This window comes from Macaca nemestrina, chromosome X, assembly GCF_043159975.1.
Source record: "Macaca nemestrina isolate mMacNem1 chromosome X, mMacNem.hap1, whole genome shotgun sequence".
NCBI lineage: Eukaryota > Metazoa > Chordata > Mammalia > Primates > Cercopithecidae > Macaca > Macaca nemestrina.
In genome coordinates, this window is record NC_092145.1 from 32,550,811 (window position 1) to 32,574,263 (window position 23,453).

The 23,453-nt window shown below is 41.9% G+C and overlaps 1 protein-coding gene across 7 annotated transcripts in view; it reads right to left on the reverse strand.

The window, feature by feature from the left end:
• The window catches only part of LOC105468430 (glutamate ionotropic receptor AMPA type subunit 3), a 322,135-nt gene extending 300,619 nt beyond the window's left edge, over nucleotides 1-21,516 (reverse strand). For 2 of the 7 annotated variants that reach the window (XM_011718571.2, XM_011718572.2), the window contains exons 1-2: nucleotides 20,999-21,387; nucleotides 19,639-19,797 (exon numbers count right to left, since the gene is read on the reverse strand). In XM_011718571.2, the coding sequence (XP_011716873.1) occupies nucleotides 19,639-19,797; nucleotides 20,999-21,107 (268 nt within the window). In that variant the 5' untranslated portion in view covers nucleotides 21,108-21,387. Of the gene's footprint in view, nucleotides 1-2,391; nucleotides 3,080-19,638; nucleotides 19,798-20,998; nucleotides 21,403-21,426 lie in introns of those variants that run through there. The other 5 variants (XM_011718569.3, XM_011718568.3, XM_011718573.2 and 2 more) reach the window with 5 other exon arrangements.
• Between the last annotated feature and the right edge of the window lie 1,937 nt (nucleotides 21,517-23,453).

Below are 23,453 nucleotides of genomic sequence, written 5' to 3' on the forward strand. Positions count from 1 at the left end.
AATTTTCTATGGATGATTCAGGGTCTTCACTGGCAACTCCAGCTCCGGTACCGAGTTTGTTGTCCATCAGGTTACTTGGCCTCTTGGGTCTATTTGCCCCTACCTGAATTAATCCCAGACTGTTGTGCTTTTATAGTTGGTGATTCTGCATGGTGTTCCCTTATTGTTGGCTGTCACATTTTAGTATATCTGCTTTTAGGAGTGCTTCCTTTCTAATATGCTATCTATCTTCAGTAGCCTAGGAAGTACTGAACATTGTCAGCTACAGTGGGAAAAGAGATAGAAGGCTATGGAAATAGACAGAAAATTAAAAGCACAGTAATCGGTATCTTCTGCATAATAAGGTGTGGAGGTGTTTGATGCATTGTAGAAAGTTTTTTCTTCAAAAATGGTTAAAATAAAAATAGCACTTGTACTGCTGAAAGATGTGTGCTTCAAATATCTGGAAAATTAGCTTAGAACAACTCATTCCATTATAATGCTAGTTAAGTGGAGACAGCATGTTGCATGGAAGGAGCACAAGATTAGACTAAGGTTTGAGTCTCACCCCAGCCACTTACTGGGAAAAACACTTTAACTCCTTTGAGCCTGTTTCTTTAAACTGTGAAATGGGCATAGTAATACTATCAGCCTGACCTACCTTATTATGTATTAGATTTTCTACCGGATGCTCCCAGTAAACTGCCACCAATCACTGCAAGTCACCATCTCTCTCACCCTCCCTCACACTGGACCTGGTACACACCTTTAGGGATCATCTCCATCTCTTGACTTCCTTACCTGATCCACTAAACTCTTAAGCCATATTTATGTTCATGCATGTTTCCAATTAATTACTGAGGTCTTTCCACCAAAGGTTGAGGGCTTCTTACTCAGAAAAGCCTAAGAAGAGAAATTATCTTTAGGCAACCTGTGTAAGATGAGCTATGGGATTTCCAGGTCAAAGTTGACATTCATAATAATAATCAACTGGTAGTGCGTTAAGAAACATACACCCACACAACTGAACATAGGATTTGAGGAATAAATTAATGTTCCTTTATTAACCTCTCTTGATATTTAGTCAACTTTGATCCTGTCCCATCTCAGCTTCATCTTTTTATTTTATCTTCAGAGGGCAGTTCCTTTTGTCTCTAAAATAGGTTTGGCCTCAACCTGCAACTTTACAGCTTCACACACCCAGGCTGAACTTCTTTCTTTGTTCTCTCTCCATGATGCTTAGTCAGTTGAGAACTCAAGAAGGGAGGAGGTAGTGCTGACTTGTGATCTTATTCTCATCTTACAGTTCACCTATAACACTTTGAACAGGAAAGGTAAAATATTGCTCAGCACTATGAATGGATGAGCCACATCAAGGGGTCACCTTTTGGAACTTCCCTTTCTGTCAGCCTCCCTGCAGGATCCCCACAGGCTGCACTGGTTCCATGAGATGGTCAAAGTAGCACTCGTCTAAGTAGTGTGATTTGCAGGGTTATTGCAAAATTAAATGCTATCCACCAGAAATAGTTCTCTCATTGGCTTGTGCAGTTTCCAGAATGCCCCTGATAAATTGTAAATATGCCATTATAGCTATCAAAACATGGGGGCCCTGAGACTCCAAATAATTCGCCACAACTTAAAAGTTGAGCCTTGATTATTAGCTCAATATTTATTGATTTATTGGTTTTAATTTTTAACTCAACATCTATTTAGTGGAGAACAGAAAAAGATGGCAGCATTTACTTTATGACAGGCATTATGCTGAGGATTTGATACGAATTCTGTCATTTAATCCTGACAATCACCCTAGAGGGAAGACAGTATTATCACTGTAATTCTATAGATGAGACAAGTTCTATAGATGAGCACAGAAGTGGCAGAACCAGAATTCTAACCCGGGCTAGCTCTAGCTTTAAAGCCCATACAATGCTGCCTCTAATATTGGAGCCCAAACTTTCTCCAACCTTGCTACCACACTGAACAAAACAAACCCCTGTATCTAACCAGTTCTACCTCTTTACAAGGCAATTGGGAGCTTGAGGAGTCAGGGAATGGGCCATGAGATATAAATTTCAGAGCATGGACGTCTGCTGTGGAGGCCAGACTTGAAGGAAACATCTTGGTAGAATCAGGGGCATCTTTCAAACATCTTGAAGACTCTGAGTTCCTGAGCAAGGGAGGGCAAGGAAAGATGCAGGATCTCCCCTGCTCCAAACCCTTCAAGGGAACCCCATAATATCATTTGAATTAAACGTAGTTGAAGCTAGAAAGGACCTTGGAAGTCACCTAATCTAATTCCCTTATTTTACAAATGGGAAAAGGTGAGGCCTAAATAAGGGACAGTCTCCTAGCTAGTTAGTAGCAGCAGGGCAAAGGGAGGAATCTAGGTTTTTTTTTTTTTTTTTTTTTTTTTTTTTTTTTTTTTTGCCATAACGCATTACTTCCCTTATATGTATTGAAGAATTTAACTCTGAGCAAACCAGAGATTTTAGCATCTCAGTTTGAGCCAAGAAGCCCTAAATACCACATCTTTATTTTTTCCTAGCTTAATTGGAGAACACAGTCACAGTTCTGAGATCATGTATATCTTCAGGACTCATTCACTGAGGCTGTCAGAGGATCTGCTTGTCCTCACTAATTTTGAGCTCAGAGATTTAACATGTCCCCAAACAGCCTCTTTTCCTTTAATAACCTATCATTGCCTTAACAGTCATACATGTATTGAACCTTATCTGACAGTATTTATATTTTCAGCTGGCACCAACTCTGGGCTAGGGGATTCCATATGTTTACTTCCCACTGTGTAAAGTAGGCTTGACTTTGACTTGCCCGGAATTTGTTCCTTTCAAGCTTCCAGAATGGGGAGATCTTTTTTGTGGCATAACAGGACTTGGTGAACAAGATTCTTTCCCCTTTCCTTCCACTTTGCTGATTTCAAACTATGGGCACTTACTGCAGACACAAGAGGCCCAATTTTGGCGGGCCCCTCCTGGTGAACATTTTAGGTGCAGCAGCCCATGATCTTTGCAGCGTGGCAGAGCTGTCCAATTGTTTTCCCTGATGCTTCCTGGCCAAGGCAGATAGTCCCTTTCAGCAGGAGCTGTGGGGATGACAAGGTGAGGGCAAGCTGCTTCTGGCCATAGGTCTCCTTCAGCTGAAAGGCGGAAAGGGGGCACTTCAAGATTGAGGGAAGAGGGTGAATCTTGATGTACACTGTCCAGGCCACAGTGGCAGCTGGGGAAGGCAGCCAAAATTCTGGGGAGCTAAGACTAGTGAGACCACATTTGAGTTTATTGTATTAACACATTTCACACTACATTTCTTAATGGTCTGCCTTGTTGGATGGCATTTTTAGTCACCTTTGGAGCTTGCTATTGAAAAACTCCTTTCTCGTTTCTTTTAAAAATAACCTTCTGTGCTGTTGAAGTTGAAAAGGTTGTCAGATAGAAATGTTTATGTGCTCTCATCTCAGCTAAAAAAATGTAAAGATGAAAGTATCCTACACATATATTTACTGAGTACCTGACGGGATATAATTCAGGGAATGCAGTGATATCTGAGCTGCCATCGGTGATGCAGCCCTTGCCTGACGTGGGCTGTATGCATGCCAGCATAAAATGAATAGTCCTCTGACTGTAATCAACTTACTTGAATCAAACAATTGGCAATTGTATTTTTAAGCAACTGAAAATGTCATCTACTATACCAAGTTTTCCAAAAACACATAACTGAGGACTGACTGCAAAGATAGATATTAATAATCAAAGAAAGACCATGTGCTGCAGTGGTCATTGCTGGGGATGACAGCAATCTCCTGGGAATCTGGCCAAGTCTGAGGTCATTTGCCCTGACTGAATCCTCCCCCTACCCATCACCTTCCTGCACCTTTACTTTCCCTCACCTGGAATGAAGTTGGTAAAAATACAACAAAGCTATGCTATATGTGGCTTATCCTTGTGATAAAACCCCAAATAATCAGTTACTACCAACATGGATGCCACAACTGTATTTTTGTTGTTGTTGTTACTACTTTTTTTTTTTCTGATGAAGGTCAACAAATAAGGATCTGCAGTGATTGCTTTAGGAATGTGTTTGGGAAATCAAGAGACATGAATTCTAGTTTCATTTCTGGACTGGCTTTGTGACTTTGAGCTCTCTCCTCTTTGAATCTTTTTTCTTAAATATAACATTAAGATGATGGACTAGATGATCGCTAAGGTCCCTTCTGTCTGTAACAGTCTATATTTCCAATACAAAGAATTTTATTTTAAAAATATCTTCCCAGGCTCACTGTATTCAGCCTAGTCTCCGGCACCCTTTGCATCTCCAGTCCTACCATACAACAATCATGTTACATCTACCTTTATATACTTAACAATTATACTTTACTTCATAGTTTTCAAAGGGCTTTCACATTTATTCTCTCATTTGATCTTCATAACATCCCTATAAGCTATACAGCTCAATAATTGCTATCTCCATTTTGTAGATGAAGAAACTGAGACACGGACTACTAAAATAACTCATGCAAGGCCATAGGGCTAGATAATACCAAAGATGGAACAAGAACTCAAGTTTTTTGACTCCACATCTGGTGCTTTATTCCCCTTTGGCAAATGTAACATAATGGCAATTACTATTTGTTGAGTGTTCACTTTCCACATATTTTATTTTTTAATTTTTACTACAGTGGATACTAACATTTCCTCCATTTGTCAGAAAGAAAAACTGAGGTTTAGAGGGATTGAGCTCCTCACCCAAGGCTCTACAACAAGAAAGAGATAGATCCAGGATTTGAACTCAGAAAGTCTGGCTTCTGATCATAACCACCATTGCTATACTGCCTGTTGAGTTATATAACATGTGCTTTAAAGAGGATGGAAAGTCAAGTTCTCACTTTGGTTGCTCTACCCGGTGGAGGAATAATGATCATCCCAAAAAAGACCAGAGCAGCTAAAAGTCAGCAAATATTTATTACATAATTACTGTGTGTTCAGATCTGTGATAGAATGTAGGTATTAGAGGAAGTTGAGGTATAATTGTAAGCCTTAGTGAATTGGGAATCCACCTCAATGCATAAAGTTGTATAATGGTTGTGTGTGTGTGTGTGTGTATGTGTGTGTGTGTGTGTATATATATATGGGCTTACATATATAATAGGACTTATATGTATATATATAAGATATATAAATATATTTATGTAGGGTAATGGTTTTGTATGTACATATGTGTCATAAAATAACTATGATACAGTAACACAAATATTAAAAATCAAAATTTTAAAGAACACTCAAAGAGTCTGGACAAATGCTTCCAATATAATATAAAGTAAAAAGGCAGGATACAAATCTGAACACATGTTAAAACTTAATTTTGGGTGATTTTAAATTTACCTGGGTAATTTTCCTTCTCTATATTTTTGAAGTTTTTTGTTTGTTGACAATTAGCAGAAATTAATTTTACATTTTAACTTCTATAATCATAAAAATGTTTTCCACATTAAAAAAATCAGGTAGGGGTAATATGACTTACTAGAGAATAAGAGAATTAGACAATTCTCTTATTAGACAATTAGAGAAAAAGAGATAACAGAAGGTAGTAAAGTAATAAACCTGTGGTGTTACTTTAGTACAGTTTTCTGCTGATAAGGCTGCAAAACATGGTGGAAAAGACCCCACTCTGAGAATCTGTTAGTCTAGATTCTCAACTTACTTCTGCTACTAGTGAGCTGCATCACCTTTGGCAAATCTCTTCTCCTTTCTTATTCTTATTTTCCTCATCCACAAAATGAAGTAATTAGATTAAAATGATTTGATCCAGCTCAAACGGTCTGTGATCTATAAGAGGACTTCAAGACTTTGTTTTGCTCATTTTTGACTATAGATCAGAGGGTGGTAAATTATGACAGGTTAACATTGGAAGCACTAAATGGAAGATACGATTAATTGTGGCCCCTGAAACTCATGTTTTACTGTATTTCTAATTAACTTGCTGTGGATTTATTCTTCCTCTCTGCCATCTATTTAAAACTGACAGTGTTGTCATTTTTATATATGTCATTGTGCAGCAGTGAAAGCTAAGAGAATAAGGATTATGTTGGGAAGACATCTTAGAGAACTGCCGAAAGTTGGAAAACCTGCATTACAACCTCAGCTCAGTTATCAATTAGCTGCGTAACCTTGGGCTCATCACTGAGCATCTCTGTTCCTCCTCTTCAGTTTCTTCATCTGAAAAAAGATCAGTGATTCCACATGAAAATATAGGGATAGGCTTGAATAGGAAATGAGAAGAGGAGATGATACTCATGGATTATGGGTACACTGGGAAATGAAGTGGCTAAAAATTGCCTTTGGTCATAACCCAGGTTTTGGCCTGCTGGATACAGCATGCTGTTAGATACAGAATATAGAAGAAGAGACGGGAGCAAAAAAAAAAAAAAAAAAAAAAAAAATTCAAGAATAAAAAGCCTGGTGGTCCTTAGCAGGATCCTTTCTCATAAATCTATGCTTATAGAATCAGCTAGTTAAACTTTGCTCTGAAGAGACTAGAGACTACAATGCTGGAAAATCACATTAGCAAAATTTCTCTTTTAATCTTTTCCATATCTCCTTCCTTTGCTATTTTCAATCTGATTTAGGCAAGCACCATCAAAAGAAAAAAATACATCCACTCAAACTTATACATTCTTAACTTCCACTCACACATCAGCCTTAATTTAAAAAACTCAGAAAACTCATGGCTGGGAGAGCCCAGTTGGAACTACATTTTTCCTAGTCTGAGTGCAGGATCAGGATCCAGGATCTGGGATCCACTCTTCCAGTCTCCCACTCTCCCACTCTCCCACTTTAAACACATTAAAATAGAGGTCACATTTGAAGAAAGATTATTCTTTCCTTAGAGCCAGCAAGTGCTAAGGTTATCATATTACTATCCATGCTGCTTTACCCAAATCATATCCAGTTTAGAGAAAAAAAAAATATCAGAAGGGATCGTGTCCTTCTGGACAATTTCGCTTAGTGGTGGCATGATTAGGCTTAGTGGTATGTGTGCCCTGGTTTTTTTTTTTAGGTATCAAGTAAATTATTTCTTTCTCCACTTTTTTTTTTGTCCCCAAGCAAACCTCTTATGCCCAAGGCAGCATTGTGGGTATTCAAAGGTGATCTCATTCAGCTTCTTTTCAGCTACAGATTCACAGGGCATATAGGTTAGTTTGAAGGGCTTTGGGGATAGTTACAGATGGGAAGAATATCTTCCACAGTTTGGTTCTGACTAATTCTATTCCTTACCAACCACTTCGGTACTCTGTGTTTATATGTTGAATGCATATGTTAGACATTATGGTCAATATTTTATGTGGATGATCCCAATCTTCACAACAACATTATAATATAGTTACTATTATATTTATTCTCATTAAACAGATGACGGAACTGAGGCTAACAGAGGTTCTGTAATTTGCTCACAGTCATATGGCTAGTAAGAGAGCCAAGATTAAAATGCATTTAGTAGCTCTTGCAGAAAGTATACTGAATGCTTGCAAGAGGCTGTGATAGTTAGTGGAAAAATTGCCTAGACCCAGAGATGTTCCAGAAATGCATCTCTGTTGAGCTTTCATCATATGAATGGCAAGAGACTAAAAGGATTATCAACTGCTAGAAATAGGTATGTGCCATTTGTGTGCCAGGGCAGTGCCTGCTCCAGAGGAGAATGAACAGTATGGAGGGCCTCTCTTGGGCTCTTGATTCCAGGGCCCATGAAGAAAGCTCACTGATGGCCCTGGCACTGATCTAAGTGCTTTACATACATTTGTGAATTATTTTATTTAAAACTCTCAGCAATCCTATGAGGTAAGAACTATTATTATCACCACTTTATAACTGGGGAATCTGCGGTACAATGAAGTTAAGTAACTCGCCCAAGGTCTCACAGCTAGTAAGTGGAAGAGTTGGGATGTGCAAGGATAAGCCACAACTGGCTGAAATACTAACCATTTATTTCAAGGATTCAATAATTTTTATCACAGGCTCTCATAAAGGCAGAGAGTAGATGAATATGAAGAGGAATTTCTAGATATAGAATTTGAGGCGCTTCATTTTGGATGGTCTTTTCTCAGTAAGAAATGAAATGAGATGGTAAGAATTGGACAAAAATTAATGACAGAATGTCTTTTTTTTTTTTTTTTTGAGATGGAGTCTCGCTGTGTCCCAGTCTGGAGTGCAGTGGCACAATCTCAGCTCACTGCAACCTCCGTCTCCTGGGTTCAAGTGATTCTCCTGCCTCAGACTCCTGAGTAGCTGGGACTACAGGCACACACCACCACGCCTGGCTAAGTTTTGTATTTTTAGTAGAGATGGGGTTTTACAATGTTGGCCAGACTGATCTTGAATTCCTGACCTCAGGTGATCCTCCGACCTTGGTCTCCCAGAGTGCTGGGATTAGAGGCATGAGCTACGACGCCCGGCCGATAGAATGTCAAAGATGGAAGTCACAAACATCATCCAGAAGAACCTCCCTAGTTTACAAATGATAAAAACTAGGGCCAGAGATAGGTGTGATTTACCCAAGGTCATCCAGGCAGTGGATATCAGAGCTGAGACTGGAACCCAGATCTCCTACGTTCTGTCTCATTTTTCATTCCACCACCCTCCTATTGCTCTTACAACTTTTATTGTTTTCCAAGGCCATAGGAAACATGGTATCTCAAATGTTCTGTTACCTATAGTTTATTTCATAAGACTTCAACATAAATTGTGTAGTGTATATATGGGTCACTTAGTCTTAATCTATACCGTAGGGGTGGTCAGTTACCCTCATTTGGAAATACATAGAGAAGGAATAGTTATTCAGCATTTAAAGAATTCTAATCAAGAAATGATTCTAATAATCACCTTAGGAGTTTATCTCCAATGAGCACCAGAGGCTTTGTTAATTAACATTAAACTTCTTGTTGGTGAAATTAATAGTGTTCGACATAGGTAGACTGGCTAGAAATATGGTAGAGGAGTTCTCAAATTAGCATAAAGAAAATATAAGCATCTAATAAACTCTATAATATTATCCCTTAGAGAAAATGGTACTGTAGGTTCAATTTGTAAATTGTCTTGTGGACAGCCACTGATGGGGACTTTTGGTTAGCAGAATCCTGCTACTAGAATGTTGTCTTGTGTACCTCAAGTAAACCTTCATGCAAGGTGCTGTTGGAGCACCTAGAAGCAAAGGTAGCTGAACTTGACTGAGTCTACAGAACAGGATATCCAATTATTTTATGTCTATTTGCTATTATTTTAATGAGAAGTAGAATATTGTCTGAGTCTTGCTGTTATAGCTGGTAGTGAGGTTAATGGGGAGAAGATCTATAGCCTCACTTTAACTATGGCAGGCTATGAACATCCAACAAAAAGTACCTAATGATTGTGAATGACCAGATTGGGTTAGGTTAGTTTACAACTCCAGACAACTATTACATCTCTATTTTAGACCCTGGTCTAAAGTTGATGAGCCTCTTAGAGTATATGGGAAGTTCCTACCTTGAGTGACTGTTGACATAGCCTTACTTGACCCAGTGGCCTCCCAGTTGTGGGCCTGGGGTTTGCATGTTCTAGAACCTAAGAAGTTGTCCCAAAGCACAGCCCTCCCCCTGCCAATGGTGATGCACCTCTTCTGATCTGCTGAGCGCTTATTAATGACCTTGTGCCAGCATTCTGACCTTGCTGAGGGCCTCTGCATTGCCTGGGGGAAGGTTAGTTAGAGTCGAGCTGGCACTCAGTCATGAAAAGCTACTAGATATACAGTATATGTACATGGGACCACAAGTATTTCCACAAAGGAGAAAAAATTCTACCATATTGAGATACTTTGATGGCACACTATAAGAAGAAAGTCAAAATAGAGTTTTTACTGAGAAGAGCTTTTCTCTCTGCTGTTCTCAGTAGTTATAACTACCAGTTAATAGAACTTCCCTCAACCAGTAACCTAGCTGCTAAAAGGAGGTGTATAGTATAGTGCAGAGGTCAGAAACGTGGACTTTCCACTCCCAGTCCCTCTAGGTCCTGTTGCAGGCACTTTGTTTGTCCCATAGTGGTTTAAGAAAATTGAATTTGAATGTCTTCAGGCAGAAGCATGGACTCTCTGGATTGCCATAGGCTCCACCATTCCCTATTATAACATACCTGGTCCAATTACCTACCACATTTATGTGGTCAGCATAGCCCCTATATGCATTTGAAATTTCAACCCAAGTTGAAATTGATTCAGGCTCTAGAGACAGGAAGATCTCAGGTCGAATCCTGGCTCCACTACTTAGCTAGTTGTGTGACCTTGAGCTAGTTGCTTATACATTTTGAACTACCTATGATTCCTCTTTTAGAAAATGGGGATGAGAGTTCCTCGCTTGTAGCAATATTGTGATGATTCCATGAGATAAAGCATGTAAAATGCTTAGCAGAGTGCCTTCCATGTGGTACGGGTTTAATAAATGGTAACTGTTATTATTTTAGCTCTGGTTTTAAATTTGTTGATAGCAAGGATGGGGAAGAGGGCATATTGATTGCTATATGAACTGATTGTAATAAATTTATTTTTAATAAGTGGGTTGGCATTTGCCATGACATCTAGTTCAGAGCATGTCTGAGGACGAATCATTAGCTAATAAGCAAAGAAAGGAAGAAGCATTGTCAAAATGAAAATAATTCCTTTGTCTCTATTTACCATCTCAAAGAGCATTTTGTTTTATTTCCCTCAGAGACTATGACTTGAGGTTAGTCTCTTAGTTCTTCCAAGTCTTAGATTTCCAGCCTGAAAGCCAAATTCTCTAATGCTTGCATAGGCCAATAGCACCTCAGTTACATAGAGAAGTAACATATGTGAAAGTGCCTGGCATAATACCTGGTGCTCAGTGGGTATTCAATAAATATCCAATCTGAACCTGTATATCTCTGTAGTTCTGGGGCTTTTTAAACCTATGATTCCTAAACAAAGTATGCATTTAGTATCGCCCATAGACCTTGGTAAAATGCTTATCTTGATATTTTCTGATTCAATACATCTAGGGTATGACCCAGGAATTCATATTTAATAAGCATCTCTGGTGATTCTGAAGCAAGTGGCCCAATTCAAGAAACACTGTTAAATGAACAAGGAGCTTTGGAAACTGCAATGACATACTAGGATATTTGAGAATGTGTAACAGGTTCTGACTGACTTTGGACATTAATGGCCTTTCTGATCTTAATTGTACAAGGGTGTTCACCTACACAAAGACCTGTACCCACACCCATGAACTTACCCCTCTGTGAGCTGGGTCCTGACCCCTTCCCATCTCATTTATCGCCTGTGGTTTGACCCCCTTCTGGGGAGCTACAAAGATGAGGGCCCTGGTTGCAATGAGTAATTGGCAAGGTAGTTCATCCAATCATGGATAATTGAGAGGGAATTATTTTTGATCACAACAATTTTTAAAACCTTAAAAAAAATTCTCACCACCCCTCATCACAAACTGATTTTATCTCTGAAAATTTTCCACAGTAACTGTGGAAAATCCTGAAGCTGAAATCACCTATTGCAGCAAACACCACACACAGAACAGGCAGCAGGCCCACTACCATCAGAAGGGTACGACTTCAGTCAAAGGCAACTAAAATAGTTAAAGATAACTAAAATCTTAGTGAATAAAGTACCAGAATTTATCCATGGAGAAGGTCAAATGTTGAAAAATAGGTGAAGTGTATTTGAGGGAATCTTCCTTATCCTCAAGAGTCTACCAGCGCCCCTCTGAATGCCCACAGTCCATTTGGTGCCTCACTTCCTTGGGCAGGTATCTTGTTCTGGGTCATTTATCTGTCTTGGAAAGCCCCCTTGGAGGATCCTGCAAGGTAACAGGTGGTAATCTGAACAGAGAATTCTGGTTGAAGTATTAATGACTGATAAGGATTTAATTTATTCCCTTCCAGATAGCACACTTGCATTTTGGCACAGGCTTTCAGTGCAGTAATACAAATAAACGAATTTGTGGAATTTCAGACTAATGGCACACTGTTGGGGGGCAATTTTTCCAGGGAATTTTGCTATTTTGCGGTACTCAAATGACACTGGGTAAGTTTTTAATGACTTCCCTGGAGCAGTTCTCAACTCAGGTCTGCTAGAAAGTGACATTACTTCCCTTCCCTCCCATCAATGTGTGCCTGGCACAGGCCTTGAAAATGGAGTAAATTTTTCAGTCTCTTAGGGAACCAGAGAGAATTCAGGTTGTGTTGTACTTCTTGTTTCTAACCCTGTTTAAGGGAAGTCAGACAGCTGAGGAGCAGATGTTACATGCCTCCTTCTGGCATGCCTTGACCCAGAGAAGCAAAGTGGAAAGGGAGTTGGAACTGCATGCCAACCTTCGCTCTCTTGAGCAGGTTGTTTCTAAAAGGGGCACTTTGGGGTGTGGCAAGAAGCCAAGACACTGTCACCCGAGCTCATGATCTACTTCCTCTCTGAACCTGCCTTTCAGTCCCCACTCCACATCCCTACAATAAAACAACTCTAAATGCTATCATCAGATATCTAGTAATGCCATCTACAGACCTGGGTGAAATAGACACGGGCTTGTTGGGAATGTGACAGATACATACTTGAGTAAGAATGAGCCAAATGTGTCTCTTGCAGAACCTTCTTTGGAGGGCAAGAAGATACACACATGGATAAGAGCTTGTCTGCGAGAGCCTTTTCCTTTAATGATCACAGTCTCCTTGCTCTGGGCTCTTCTTACTAAAAGTGTGGTTCCAGGACCAGAAGCATTGGCATCACCTGGGAGCTTGCTAAAAATGCAAATTCTTGGGCACCATCACAGACCTAGTGAATCAGAATCTTTGTTTTAGCAAGATTCCTAGGTCATTGGTGTGCACATGAAAAATTAAGAAGTGCTGTTCTACACTGAATTGTGCCTCATAGGGTTGAGGGATCATTACCAGCTGTGTTTCCTCTCCTTATTCTTATCCTTGTTCCCCTGCACCCTCCAAATAAGATCAAATGATGGTTGTGTTGAGGATAATTGCTTAAGAAGCCAGTGACAGTTGGGAACTGAGGAACAGGGAAGTCCAGATAGAGCATGGGATGTAAACACTTCTGTGACCAATGACCAACTGGAAATCCAGAAGAGACTATGCTGGTTATTTCTACTGGAAGGGAGGCCAGAGTGTATGTTTGAGACAAGGTAAGGGAAGGATGGAGGGAGGAGGAGATACTGCTTAACTATGCTTCCAAATACCTCCAGAGGTACCATTTAGTGACTGTGAGACAGATGTTACCTCTTAAATATGGCATTCCACATACCATCCCAGGGAAAGGAAACTTACAGCTGGAAACACAGCTTCTCTCCCACCCTTATCCTCTCCTATAACCTTCCTTCTGTGCCAGTGCATCTCCTGACAGTGCCCACATAGGCAGGTTCAGACTCCACAACAGCCTCTTTAATAAAATAAATACCTATGAACTTTAGCAGCTTCCCAAATTACCCCCAAAGGCTTTTAGATTCAACATGAAGAAGTTGAACCTGCCTATGCCTCGGGTGTACTTACACCCAACCTACTATGTGCAGTTAGACTTGTACTTTGGCCTGTAAAAGTCTTCTATGACCAAAGCCAGCTGACCTTTAGTTTGGGTAGAGTGGACGGTCACTCTGTGAATAATACCCAGAAACACTCCTATTTAAGTATCTTTCCTTGAAATTGAGGCAGTATGTTTCCCATAGTCCCTAGATTTAAAGCAAATACTCCCCCTGTTACATATATTAACCCTTTACCATTTATATGATACTTTCATATGTATGAAATATATACCTATATTAGATATAAAGCTGTCACCCCCAAAGTAGAGTGCAGGCCCTACTGCATTCTACATCCTTGGAGGATGGACCAAGAATAGAGATATTCTGGTGGAGAAGGAGAAGGTCTGGGAATTAGGTCTGGAAAAGTCTAGGGTAGAAAATAGTCCCTAGGTAAGTTTAGTGTGGATAGGATGCCAGAATCAGGGGCTGGTCAGTGAGTAGGCAGTTAGAGACCAGCAAAAGGGAGTGAGACAAACTGGACGGATAGAGCAAGAGAAGAAAATAATGGCAATAGAAGACGTAGAAATATGGGGAAGACAATTTCTGTCCATGTTAACCTTTGGCAAGGACTGACCCTTTTTAGGGGCTGCTGCCTTAGCTCAAGGCTCATCCCACACAGGTTGAGGCTATCTGTAGCTCTGTATCTGGAGCCCAGACAGTTTCTGAGCAACTACCAAGCTGGAGGGAATTCCTTTTGTCTGCACAACTCCCACAGTGCTGCTAAAGAATACCTATCACCCCCACCTGGGGTTTTAATTGCACCCTTCTGTGGATATTTTATCTAATAAGACTCAAAATAACAAAGCCAAAGGAATAAAGTCAAAACTTGATTTTTTAATGGAGCAGGTAAAGTATACAGATTATTTGCTTGACCTTCATTGAAGATAGATGGTTTTATGAAAGGTCCTTCAAATTTGTTTTGCAGTCTCTATCTAAGACGTTGATAGGGAAATCATCTGGATAAGCATGTTTATTAGTCTCCCCCAAAGTTATGGAATTCTATCTTCTAAAATTCTGACCCTCTCTTAAAATCTATGCCATCATTTAATCCTTAAACCAACTGTGTAAAAATGACAAATCTCTTATCCACAAAGGAAGACAAATAATGATGCCTCAGGAGCGTCATTTATTTTTCAATCTGTTAAAATGAAACCAGCCAATCACCTCTGACTACCCATAACAATGAAATTTAAAAATACATCAGGAGCCAAAAACATAACAAAAAGCTCATCGATCCTCCACTATTATCACTCAATCTTAGGGACTAGGGAGGGAAATGCAGAATTAAGGAAATTACCTCTGTAGGGGCAGAAGTAGGAAAATGTGAAAAACTAGTTTCATTTTAGGGAAAAAAGTTAAAATTGCAGAGAGGAAGAAAAACCATGGCCCATTTTGCAGTAAATGTAGATGGGGAACAAAATAATTCCCCTTATTCCTTTCCTTCAAATCCTTCTTGCTGCTCTCCCCTCTGATTTAGTAGATCAATAGGAAGCTGCCTTCTCGGGGAGGTAATACACTTTGCAGGAAGCTCACCTTTACAGCCTGCTGATTGCCATCTATTTTTATGGCCCAAATGAATAGCATCAGCTTCTTCCCTCCCCCGCCCTGTGAAAAATAAATTTTAAAAACCATAATAAACCTTGTAAAAAGATGACTTAAATTTTTGACTGGCACCACTAAGGCAACGTCTTTGTGCTTTAGGGGGCTAAGCCAGACGGGCTGAGAAGTGAGCTAAGCCGGCAAGCTTACTGAAGGCTGGCCAGCAGACAGAGGAGAGAGGGAGAGCAGCAAAGGCACAAAGGCAGGGAAGAGGGGGAGTGAGGGAGGGAGTGGAGCCAGAGCAGTCAATGTTGGGTAGTATGGCAAAATCTGTTTAAAGGAAGGAGCCTTGATCTTGATCCCAGGAGTCTTCACCTGGTTTCCAAATCTTACATGGAAAGGACAGACACCAAAGTCAAACCAAGACAAAACAAAACCCACCAAACTGCAAAGAATAGGATCAAGGGAGACATTTCCTTCCCAAATGGACATAAATAGTTAAATTGATTTTGGCAATTAGAATAATTAGATAATTAGATTGTGACTCTGTAGGAAAGAGAAAGAAACCTGTCTCAGCTAAGTATATTTGGTAGTGAAACGCGCTCAGTTATAAAAGGAGTGTGTTCTCAGCAGATATATTTCAAATGGCTTGAAAAAAATTAATGGAATAAAAATTTGCATCTGATGGGTTAGGTTTAGCCAGCAAAAGGAATTTTACTTGGGACTCCATTAGAGCCTGCACTCCTAAGTCCTATTCTCAATCCCACCATCACCATTGTGCCTCCATCAACAGATTTTTATTTAAGCCAATGCATTTAGAGCACAATTCCATGGTGAATAACCTTTAAGGTTACATTTGCCTTTTCCCTGCTTCTTGCAAACAGTGCGTAATCCACAAGCACATTTGTTGGCTGTAAAGGTGTACAACAGCAATTTTTGCAATGACAGTGCGGAGAGGGAATATGAGATCTGTGTGCTAATGAGCTGACACTGCAGAGGCTGGGGCGGTGTAGTGTGGAGTGCACTACAAGTGCACAGCAGCAAGACACAGGAGGGGACTTCAAGGGAATCGGCGACGTTTCCTGAGGAACCAGGACAGCAAAGCCACACAATGGGACACATCAATCCCTTGGTGTTTCCATATCCCTGCCCCCAAAGCCTTAGGACTATCAAATCTGTTTTCTAAAGAACAAACATGTAACTTACATGTGTATACATCTCTTTTCATATATACTGATTGTGTGTCTATGAATGTATATATCCTGAAGTCAAAATATTCACACCATTCTTGGTTCTGGGGTTATCTAGCTAAGTTAAAAAGTAAGGCAGCAAACTCTATAAATTCCCATGAAATGGGAACATGTGCTTCAAATCAGGTGAGTCTCTTAGATAAACTTCAATCCATCTCTGAGCTGAGATCCCAAATTAACCACCTTTCAAAGCCAGTGCGGCTCTTATTGGCCTTGTAAGACATGGAATAAAGTTGGAGTCTGTCTTAAGCAAACCTCTTGGGGGTTGTGCAAAAGAATTGGTTTCTGATGAAGAAGAGTCTTTAAATAACTGATGCCTGGGATTCATCACAAGGAAACTTTTCAAATAGGTTGTCAGAGGTTGTAGGGGTGGGTAATGCGGAGGGAGAACGGAGAACAGGGACACAAAAATGAAGGAATTACCCTTTGTTTATTCTTTGTATATTCGTTTACCTGCACACCTACACCCTAGAAAGTGTGTGCCTGCCTCAGGATTGAGGGTGCAGGAAAGATCATGAGAAGAGATCAATTCTAGTGCTAAGGAAAGTTGAAACTAGGAATTTTGCCTAGGAATAAGGGAAAGTTTCTTTAATTTTTGCAGCCCATTCCATATTGAACCAGATAGGAGAGGTGGTTGGCCAGATTGAGACTCATCTGTGGTTTTCTGGAATTCTCCCTAGGTCTCCAGAGAAGGGCAGGCCAGAGGATACAGAGATTTTTCTTTGCACAATCAGGGCGATCAATTGGAGGAGTGGAACCTGGGGGTCACCTGTCAGGCTCCAGCACTGAACTAGAATTTCATGCCAGTTGGAAATATTTGATCTCCACTTCCACAAGAAAAAGAACAATCAAAGCCAGGGGCAGAAATGAGAAACACCTCCAGGGCTTCTTTGGCCCCTTGAAATCATTGGTTTCTGCATTCAAAGACTATGGTTAGACGAGTCATCTTTCTCATACTAAGCTACCAGGCAGCAGCTGCCTGGAGACAGCTTTAAGTTCTGGCCCCCATTCAATGATTGTGACATTCAGAGATGTCTGTTTCAGGGACCAGAGAAGATGACAGCTTTCCTCCTCTGTCTTCAGAGAAAGCAACAGGCAGCTAGATACACAACACTGGTTTTTCTAGCTGTTTTTCCTGCGTATGTCTGTGCATGCATACATGTGTATTTGATATAACTAAGGGCAAGGTCACGTTTTCGTTTTTTTTCTTGTTGCCCAGTGAGCCACACTCCTTCTCCCAAACTCTCAAGCCCCTAGCCACAACCCAGCCTTGTAAGTGGAAATGCTATGAATTTACGGTGAGGGATTTTCATCAATTTCTTTTCCTTTCCCATGGTTGTTCTCTTATTGCCCTGAGAGGTAAGGCAATAAGGCAACTCAATACCAATATGGATGACTTATTGCCTTTTCCTAAACCTGAGATTTTCACATGGCAAGAATCATTTCTGATTGCTTCTTGAGTGGGGTTCCGATAGTCTAGGGCTGGTGGGTGTCAATCTGGTTTGACCATAAGAACAGGACCAAAAACCTTGGAAATCAATCATTTCTGAGAAACCAAATGGTTCTCTTATCCCAGTTCTCATCAGTGAAAAGACACTGAAGGGAGTTGAAATAAATATTATTTGTTATTAATGATAATAAACCCTGGTAGTTTAATGTATTTAGTTTTAAATCTGTTCTAATTGATATTTAGGAAGCTGCATTTGAGATTCAGCCTCTTGACAAGATCACAGTGCTGCAGGATTAAGAGTCAGATGTGTGTTGTAAATGCTGTGGAGACAGGCTGGGATTACCAAAATAAGATGCAAAGTATAGACAGATATTTCGTAACTTTCACACTTAGCTGGAATTAATAAATTCCTATTTTTGTCAATGTCAGAAAGCCAAAGAAAGTCAAATATGGAGTATCTCAGAACATGTTCATATAAGGATCTGTATCTTCAGCTAAAATTTTCTTAAAGCTGATAACTGTCATATTTCTTGCAGAGTATATCACCCCCCCAACCCCTTGGCCCAAGTCTTCAAAGCCAAGGAATCTGTGCCCTTGGAGAGAGACCCTTTCGATGGTTTCTGGAAACCATGTATCCTTTGAGGCAGAAGGATTTAAAGAAAGTCATACACAAAGTTTCACCCATCCAAACATAAACATCATTTCTCCCTTGGAAGAGAAAGGAAAAAAAACCCAAATTCCAAACTACATCAGCCATAAAAGCAAAGCATATTTTATACCATATTCAGCCTCATTGTTGTGAAAACTTTTAGTGAAATAAGCTTACATGAAGAATTCTCAGTCTTTCTCACGAAACATTCCATTCAAGTAAAACCATATGTCCAACAGGCTATTAGCCATTTAGGTTCCTTTGGTTGTATTTTACAAAATGTCCCCTTTTCAGAGGAATAATCACGGGGTACGGCTAAGGATTTCAGAACCGGCTTTGGGGCTGAATTACTTCTCTTTCCATATTCAGTTTTCCTGCTCCAAGCCTCCTCTCCTCCTGCCCCCTCCTTGCTCTAAATTAAGAACTGTGTTGTCCTTAACGATCATGGGGGTGAGCAACACTAGGGGAGGCAGAACTAGTTTTCCAAATCATCACCTGATCACCATTTTCTCCCTTCCCCTCAGTTCGCTAGGCATTCATCACTTACAATCAGTTTGTAGTCTTATCAGTTCCTATCAGAGCTCTCTCAGTAAGTAAGGTAATATTTGAGGACAGAAAGAGGCCAGGGAACCCAGCCTGTTCTGCCCCTCAAGGTCACTTGTTTGCAGAATTTCTCATATTTGCTTCCTACACATTAGGCAATTGTCAAATTCAGCTCGTTCCTACAGCCAGGCACTAGCTTTAACAGTCAAGTGATGTACATCCTGAATTGACTCAATCAAGAAGCTGCTGATTCTTTTTTTAATCTCATCTGAAGAAATTTCTCTGAACAACCATGCTATTTTTTTCTTTCTTTTTTTTCCCCAGTTAAAAAAAAAAAGAGAGAGAGAGAGAGAGAGTTGGAGAAGGAACACACTAGGTTAGCAGGGAGGAAAATGAAACTTTTGCATCAAACACTATTTGGAGCAGACTTTTGCCCACTGTCTTGAGTTTTTCCTACTGTCTTAAGCCCCTCAGCAGTATCCTTTGGAGTTGATTTATGCAGCATGAAACCGGATGGATCAGAGCCCCTAAAATATCTACTGAGGCAGTCATCTCCCAGCACACACACAGACCCTAAGTGCCACAAGAAAGATGCAAATGAGGTCCCCAACGTCCCAAAGGGAGGAAAAGCAGATCTACTTACAAGCATTTGTCACAGAAAAACTATTGGAGGAATCCAAGTGATCTACATGGTAATTCAAATGGAAGGGCTTCTCGGTGGTGTTCTGGTTGGTGTTGTATAACTGCACGGCAAAGCGGAAAGCGCTGTGCTCCTGCACTGTGTTTCTCATGAAAAGTCCACCTATAAGCAAAGGGAACGGAGATTTGGCTTGTGTTCCCCCACCCTAGGGCCATTTAGAAATTGGGGAACAATATAGATACCGGATACCTCTCAATGCTACTGGGATATGGGATTGAGGATTGATATTCAACCTGTGTGTCTTTCAAGACTTGTGAACTCAGATTTTGGCCAAGAGAAACCTGGATTTTCTAGACTGAAAAGAAGAGGCTAGAGAGAAGGGAGAAGAGGGGGCTGTTTTGGGTTAGGACGATGGAACCAAGAGTGAGACTTGGTTCTTTCTTAGGCGGAAGACTTCTTTTTTTTCTAGTCGCCCCCCACCCCACCTCCCCATCCGCACAGCTGGTCATCTTTTCCTTGTGTGAAGGGAAAGATTGGGAAGAAAAACAATATTGTTCCCCCTGCTACCCCAACCCGTTCCCCATAGCCACCCTCACCCGTGACAATACAGGGGGCTGGTTCAGTAATGGCAAAAATTCTAACTTCTAGACTTGTAAATACAGACAGAAGCCAAGATAACTCCCTCCAGGAGCCCAGGAGCCGGGCTGCAGACAGACACAGCGGCAATTCATGAATTCGTGGTCTGCGTGACTTCGCTGCTTGACCGCTCAGCTCCTTGTCTAACCCCCTTGTCTCACCTCCGCCTCCTACCCCATCTACCACCGACTCCGGCTGCTGGCTGCTGCCCGGGTCTGGGAGATCCAAAGTGGGCTCCACCTCCCCCAGCACCAGCCTGTCTCCCGACAGCCGGAGACCCCGGACTGAGCACCCCGGGCCCGGGTTATGCGCCCTGGCGCGGCCAGACAGTCGGCATCACCCTGGGACAACTTCCAGGAGCTGCACGCACGCCATGGCAAAGTCCAGAGCAGCGAGCTGAAAAACCTCGACTCTTCACCCCCTTGCAGCATCCCAGCCTCCTGCTCGCCTCCGGTGCTCCTCTCAGCTCGGAAAACCTAGCATTTTACCCCCACTATCCCCAGGAGACCCCTCTCTTGTCCCAGAGGTTCTTCAGACCAGCCACCTCTTTGAGGCTCAGATTCCCCCCGCCCCGCCCCCCGCCCCGCACCATCTCTGCCGGTCCCCGGCCCCAGTCCCAGTTCCCAGGCCATACAAGACAGGGACCCACCGCAGCGAAAGCCCTGCCAGGGCAGTGGTCTCGGGTGAGGGAGAGCCTGGACCGACCGACTGGCTCGCTTGCGCTTACCTATGCTGATGGTGTTGGGGAATCCTCCGTGAGAATGACCCAAAAGCCCCAGGACTAAAAAGAAGACCGCCCGGAGCACGTTTTGCCCCATTTTCTTCTGCCTGGCCATGCTACGCCTAAAACGAAGCTGACAAGAGCATGGGCGCAACTCAGGAGTCGTCAAAATAATAATAGAAAAAGAAAAATAATTCGTTGGCTCTTACACCCCCTCCCCTTAACTTGCTCTCGCTCACTCTTCCTTTCCACCCCACACTAGTCCTCCTCCTCCTCCGCTGTCGCCGCCTCCTCTTCTTCCTCTTCTTCTTCTCTCTCTCTCTTACTCTCTCTCTTATTCGCTCTCTCTCGCTCGCTCTCTCTCTCTTCCTTTCTTGCTCCCTCTCTCTCCCTCTCACTCCCAGGATCTCTCACACCCCCTCCCTTCCCCCCACCTCACTTCTGTCTTCACACCAATCTGGAAGGCGGGTTCATTGGCTGCAAGCTGGGTTTGCCAAAGCGATTCCTCTCCCTATGATGAAAGAGAGAGAGAGAGAGAGAGAGAGAGAGAGAGAGAGAGAGAGAATAAAAACCTAAAACACAGAACAAAACAAGCAAAACACCGAAAAACAAAAATAGAGAAGCAAAAGAAAGAGAATGAAAGAATAAATTATCAAGACAATCTGAGACTCTCCCCGCGTCCCCCCCGCAAAAGATGGTAGGTCTAAAGCGGGGGGGGGGGGCGGGGGGGAAGGAAAGAGCGAAAAGGCTCAGTGCCGGTGAATTGGGCTCTTCCAATTGGGCCGGTAGGGGGATATTGATCAAAGTTGATCTGACGTGGAATTAAAGCCGCACACCGCTTAGCTCTACTGCAAACTGCAGCCCCGGACTGCAAAGCCTAGGCGCTGGCATTTGTCGACACGGAAGATGGGATCAATAGAAATATACCACTCCTAACGTGGATCAACCTTTTAAGCTGCAACTTCCTCCCACCCTTCAAAAAAAAAAAAAAAAAAAAAAAAGCTGCATTGCCTCTGTGTTTGTGTGTCTGTCTTAAAGAAGGGGGGCCTTAGGAGGGCCATTAGTGGTTACTCCAGAGTCTTTGTAGAGACTCAGAGAAGCAGTTCCCATCACAATGCGCCCAAAGATGCTGCGCATGCCCGGTCTCTGCCGCTCCGCTTTTACAGCAGAGATCCGAGGGCGAGTGAGCAACCCCCACCCCCATCCCCGCAGCTTTGGGAGGCGTGTCCCTCCCCTTAAACTAGTGCTGAGGCCGGCTTGCGGGGGCATGGGGTGGGCGGTGCTGGGCAGTGATGGGCAGTATGGGGCTGACTTCTTTGGAGGGCGTAGGAAAAAGTATGTGCGTGGAGGTAGTAACTAAAAGGTTAATGAAAAGGACGCTCAGGCTCACTGACCAAGGAGGAGGGAGGTGTGGGAATGAGCTGGTCTGGGGGTGGGGATTGAAAGTTGAGGTTGGAGAAAACTGTACCTAGCTGCATTGCTCCCTTGGTGTTGCCTCTGGACTTAGCAGCCTAGGTCCCTGAGTGATGACCTCAGAGGTTATCAATTCTTTCTGACTCTTCTTCCCCTCTGCTCTAAGGCGAGCAAAGAACATATGAAGTCCTACAGTACCGACCAGATTTCAGTGACGGGTGGCCTTTTCCATAACATGTTGCGGATGAACCTCCTGGGCTATCGACCCCTCTCCCTAGCCCCTTTCTCCTGCAATGAGGAAAAAGAATCCTCTTTATCTCTTACGTTTTTCACTTTTACTTTGCAGTTACTGTAGAAGGCATGGGTTTTATCCTCCCCACACCTGCTATTTTCCTTTTCATATCCTCTCCTGCTGGTCTAAGTGGAACATGAACTTTCCTGCCAGTGTAAAGCGAACTGATATACATTGGGGATACAATTGGGAATATACAGGGGATAGAAGGACCCTGGAGCCCAGCTAGTATATCAATTACTCCAGAACTTTGGATTTGGCAAGACTTAGGCTGGAGCCTGGAACAATGGAACAAAATGGCTTCAAATCAGAAAAATTGTTCTAGGCCCTTTCCAAATTTCTATTCATTCTGATAATGCATAGTTTCCTCCCACCCACCACCCATAGAAATCTTTTGTCTCCATTTTGCTATTTCATGGACAGGAGTGAAGGAGAAACATGAGAGTCTGAGGAGACTCATCTTTTCAGTGGAAGAAGCATTAGGGCAAAGCGGGTAGCAGAGATAAGGTTGGTCACCCCCTGCCAAATGTAGACAGGGACATAGCATTATTCAGGAACATGGGCTTAGGAGGCATACACGTCCAGGTTCAAGTCTAAGTCCCATCACATACAGGCAGTGTGTGACCTTGAACAACTTTGTTAATCTGAACCCCAGTTCTCTCATCTTCAAAATGGGAATATTAATATCTTTCTTTATAAGGCAATTGTGAAAATTAAGTAAGATAATTGATATGAAAGCATCTAATTCAGTGCCTA